Source organism: Miscanthus floridulus, chromosome 14, assembly GCF_019320115.1.
Source record: "Miscanthus floridulus cultivar M001 chromosome 14, ASM1932011v1, whole genome shotgun sequence".
In the NCBI taxonomy this organism is placed as follows: domain Eukaryota; kingdom Viridiplantae; phylum Streptophyta; class Magnoliopsida; order Poales; family Poaceae; genus Miscanthus; species Miscanthus floridulus.
The window spans coordinates 85,139,795-85,143,905 of record NC_089593.1 but is presented as its reverse complement, the minus strand read 5'-3'; the positions used below and the strand labels follow the sequence as shown (position 1 = coordinate 85,143,905).

Sequence of the window (4,111 nt, the reverse complement as noted above, 5' to 3'; positions counted from 1 at the left end):
CAGCTGTGAGTCACCTTGGATGTCAAGCCATCGGATGCCCAAGTAAATGGCAATGTGTAGGTCATTGATGAGCGCCTCATATTCGGCCACATTGTTGGATGTGGGGAAATGGAGGCGGACCGCGTACTTCATGCGTATCCCAGGGGGTGAAACGAAGACTAGTCCCATGATGGCACCTCTCTTCATCAATGACCCATCGAAGTACATCGTCCAGTACTCTTGGTCGATGGCTGCTGGCGGCATCTGGACCTCTGTCCATTCCATAATGAAATCAGCCAATGCTTAGGACTTGATGGTCGTCTAAGGGGCATATGAAATGCCCTAACCCATTAGCTTGAGTGCCCACTTGGTGATTCTCCCTGTGGTGTCCTAGTTTTGGACAACCTCATCGAGAGGGAAGGATGTCATGACCGTCACCGAGTGTGACTCGAAGTAGTGACACAGCTTCCTCTTGGCGATCAGGACGACAAACACGAGCTTATAGATTTGTGGGTAGCGAGTCTTGGAGTCAGATAAGACCTCGCTAACGAAGTATATGGGGCACTACACTTTAAGGGCATGTCCCTCATCCTTCTGCTTTACCACCAGGGCAGCGTTGACCACTTATGTGGTGGCCACAATGTAGAGCAGGGGTGGCTCTCCATCAGTTGAGGGGACCAGGATCGGGGCTTTCATTAGGATTTCCTTGACTTCATCGAGTGCCTCCTAAGCCTTAGGAGTCCACACAAACTGATTGGTCTTCTTCAGAAGTCGATACCATGGGAGGCCTCATTTGTCGAGGCATGAGATGAAATGGCTAAGCGCAGCGAGGCACCCCATGACTCATTGCACTCCCTTTAGATTTTGGAACGGACCCATCCTCATGATGGCCGAGATCTTCTCTGGGTTGGCTTTGATGCCACGCTCGGAGACGATGAACCCAAGCAGCATGCCTCTCAGGACCCCGAAAATGCATTTTTGAGGGTTGAGTTTGATGTTGTTTGCTCGTAGTTTTGTGAAGGTGTGCCCTAGGTCATCTATGAGCTGGTCGGTCTGTTTAGACTTGACCATGATGTCGTCTACGTAGGCCTCAATAGTTCGCCCGATGAGGTCTCTGAAACACTTGAGCATACTTCGTTGGTATGTAGTTCCTACATTTTTTAGACCGAAAGACATCATGACATACTAGAATGACCCAAACAGGGTGATGAAAGAAGTCACAACCTAGTTGGACTCTTTCATGGCGATCTAGTGGTACCCAGAGTATGCATCAAGGAAGTAGAGGGTTTCGCACCCCGAGGCTGAGTCGACTACTTGATCTATATGTGGCAAAGGAAATGGATCCTTTGGACATGCCTTATTGAGACTCGTGTAGTCAACACACATTCTCCATTTCCCATTCTTTTTTGTACAAGGATGGGATTAGCTAACCAGTCGGGATGATACACTTCCTTGATGAATCCAGCCGTCAAAATCTTTGTGATCTCTTCACCGATGGCCCTGTGCTTCTCCTCGTCGAAGCGGCGTAGGCGCTACTTCACTGGCTTGGAGCTTGGCCTAATCTTCAAGGCATGCTTGGTGACTTCCCTCAGGATGCCCGGTATGTCTGAGGGTTTCCATGTGAAGATATCTCTGTTGGCGCGAAGGAAGTCGACGAGCATGCTTTCCTATTTGGAGGAAAGCATGGTGCCGATGCGCACCACTTTGCCCTCAGAGCTACTAGGGTCTATGAGGACCTCCTTGACACCCTCCGCGAGCTCAAAGGATCCAGCCGATCGCTTGGAGTCGGGTGCCTCCTCGGTCGTCCCATCCTTGATGATCGTGAGCTCCTCGAAGGCGATGATTGCTGAGGGATGCTCGTAGCACTCAACCTCGCACTCGTAAGCACGCTGGAAGGTGGTGCCGATGGTGATGATCCCATGTAGGCCCAACATCTTGAGCTTTAGGTAGGTATAGTTGGGGATGGCCATGAACTTCGCGCAGCATGGTTGTCCCAGGATGGCGAGGTAGGTTCTGTGGAATCCAACCATATTGAAGTTGAGGGTCCCTGTCCTATAGTTGGTTGGATCTCCGAAGGTGACGAGTAGATCGATCTACCCAAGCAGCATGGCTGGCTTTCCTGGCACGATGCCATGGAAAGGTGCCCCGAGCGATCGGACGCATGACCAATCGATGCCCATGGCATCAAGTGTCTCGGCGTACATGATGTTGAGGCTGCTGCCTCCATCCATCAGCACCTTGGTGAGGCGCTTCATGCTGATGATCGGGTCGACCATGAGCAGATACCTCCCTGGCTGTGGGATGCTTCTAGGTGGTCAGATCGATTGAAGGTGATGGCCGACTCCGACCACCGAAGAAAAGACGATGTGGCCGGTTCGGCCGCATAGACCTCATGGCATGCGATCTTCTGGTGGCGCTTATAGTCATAGGCCGCCATTCCACCAAAGATCATTAGGCAACCATTTGTGGTCAAAAAGCCACCATCCTTCCCCTTGGTGTCATCTACCGCTAGCTCAGGCTACTTTCTCTAGTTCCCCTTGTTGGAGCCACCGAACAGGAACCGCTGCATGAGGGCGCAGTCCTTGTACAAATGCTTGATGAGGAAGGCATGGTTCGGGCATGGCCCCTCAAGCAGCTTCTTGGAGTGGTCGGGAGCATTCTCAATGGGTGCCCAGCCACCTTTCTGCTCGGCATCAGCCATGAGTTAGCCCTCATGCTGCTGCTTGTTCATCTTCTTATTCATATGGTTAGAGGGGCCCTCGCCGGCATCCTCATTCTACCTCGCTTTGCCTTTAGAGCGATAAAAAATCGCTCCGACCGCCTCCTCGCTTGAGGCATGGCTGGTCATGATGTTGAGGTGCTCCTTGGTGGTCCAAGTGCCCTTACATCCTAGCTTGTGGACTAGGGACTCATAGGTGATCCTAGACAGGAAGGCTTCGATGATGTCGGCATCGGCAACATCAGGCAACTCATTGCATTGCCTAGAGAAGCATCGGATTAGTCGTGGAGAGTCTCTCTGGACTTCTATCAGCAATTTTTCAGATCGTAGGGGTTCCCAGGGCACATGTAGGTTCCCTTGAAGTTTCCCACAAAGATCTCCTTCAAGTCCACCCAACTTTGAATCCGGTTGGGCAAAAGGTGCTCCAGCCATGTTCGCGCCGAATTGGCTAGAAACAAGGGGAGGTTGTGTATAATGAAGTAATCACTATCTATGTCACTGGCTTGACAAGCAAGCTAGTAGTCCTAGAGCCACAAGCTGGGGTTTGTCTCCCTGGAGTACTTCAGGACGTTGGTTGGCGGTCGATACCGTAGTGGGAAAGCCACGTTGAGGATGTGTCGGGTGAAAGCCTAGGGCCCCGGTAGGTTAGGGCTTGGGCTTCGGTCTTCATCACTATCGTAGCGTCTGCCATGACGAGGATGGTAGCCGCGGCCAACCTCCTCTCTCTTGTCACCCCGTCCACTCCTATGGGCGTCTAGGGTGTTGTGTGCATCATGGTTGGGGCCAAGACGCTCATGCACTAGGACCATGGCAAGTCCCCCGCCGTCACATGGCACCTGGTGGATAGACACGTCCCGGCCATGTCATCCCAAAGACATGCCTTGACTGGCATCAAGCTCATGTCACTGAGACAGTGAGCTTTCCACCTGTTGCATCGCTGCTCGCTCGAGCAGCGTGCAGATCTCACAGTGGGCCCAATGGTCTTCGAGCGTCGTGGGCTTCGAGAGCCTTCAGAGTAGGGCCACCGTGGCAGCTATGTTCGGACTTGCCTAGGCAAAGTGCAGGAGGCCTCTGTCATCCTCGACGGTCTTCTAGTTTACGTCACGGGTGATGGGGCATGCGCAACCACCATCCCCGTGATGCTCGATCTCGCGTTCGAGCTCCGTGCACTCCTGCTCCAGCTAGAGTCATGCATCTTTGAGCTCCTAATGTCATGCCCTTAGCTATTCCACCTGCATGCAGGGAAGGGCCCTTGCATCTTCTTGGACTTTATTGTCCAAGTCGTTCGGTGGGGTAGCCCCTCTATCATGGAGGCTTTCGACACGTCCTTTGGGGGTACCTGTCATAAAACATTCTTATGAGGGGTGATGGCTCACCCTACTAGAGTCAGAGTCAGAGATTAACTCTAAATCT

General features: G+C 52.5%; 1 protein-coding gene across 1 annotated transcript; it reads right to left on the bottom strand.

Moving 5' to 3' along the window:
• Positions 1-1,646: 1,646 nt before the first annotated feature.
• LOC136503899 (uncharacterized) lies at positions 1,647-2,255 on the bottom strand. The gene is made up of 2 exons (XM_066498824.1): positions 2,077-2,255; positions 1,647-1,992 (listed from the first exon to the last, which is right to left on the bottom strand). The coding sequence occupies exons 1-2, from the start codon at positions 2,253-2,255 to the stop codon at positions 1,647-1,649; spliced, it is 525 nt and encodes a 174-aa protein (XP_066354921.1).
• Positions 2,256-4,111: the final 1,856 nt, after the last annotated feature.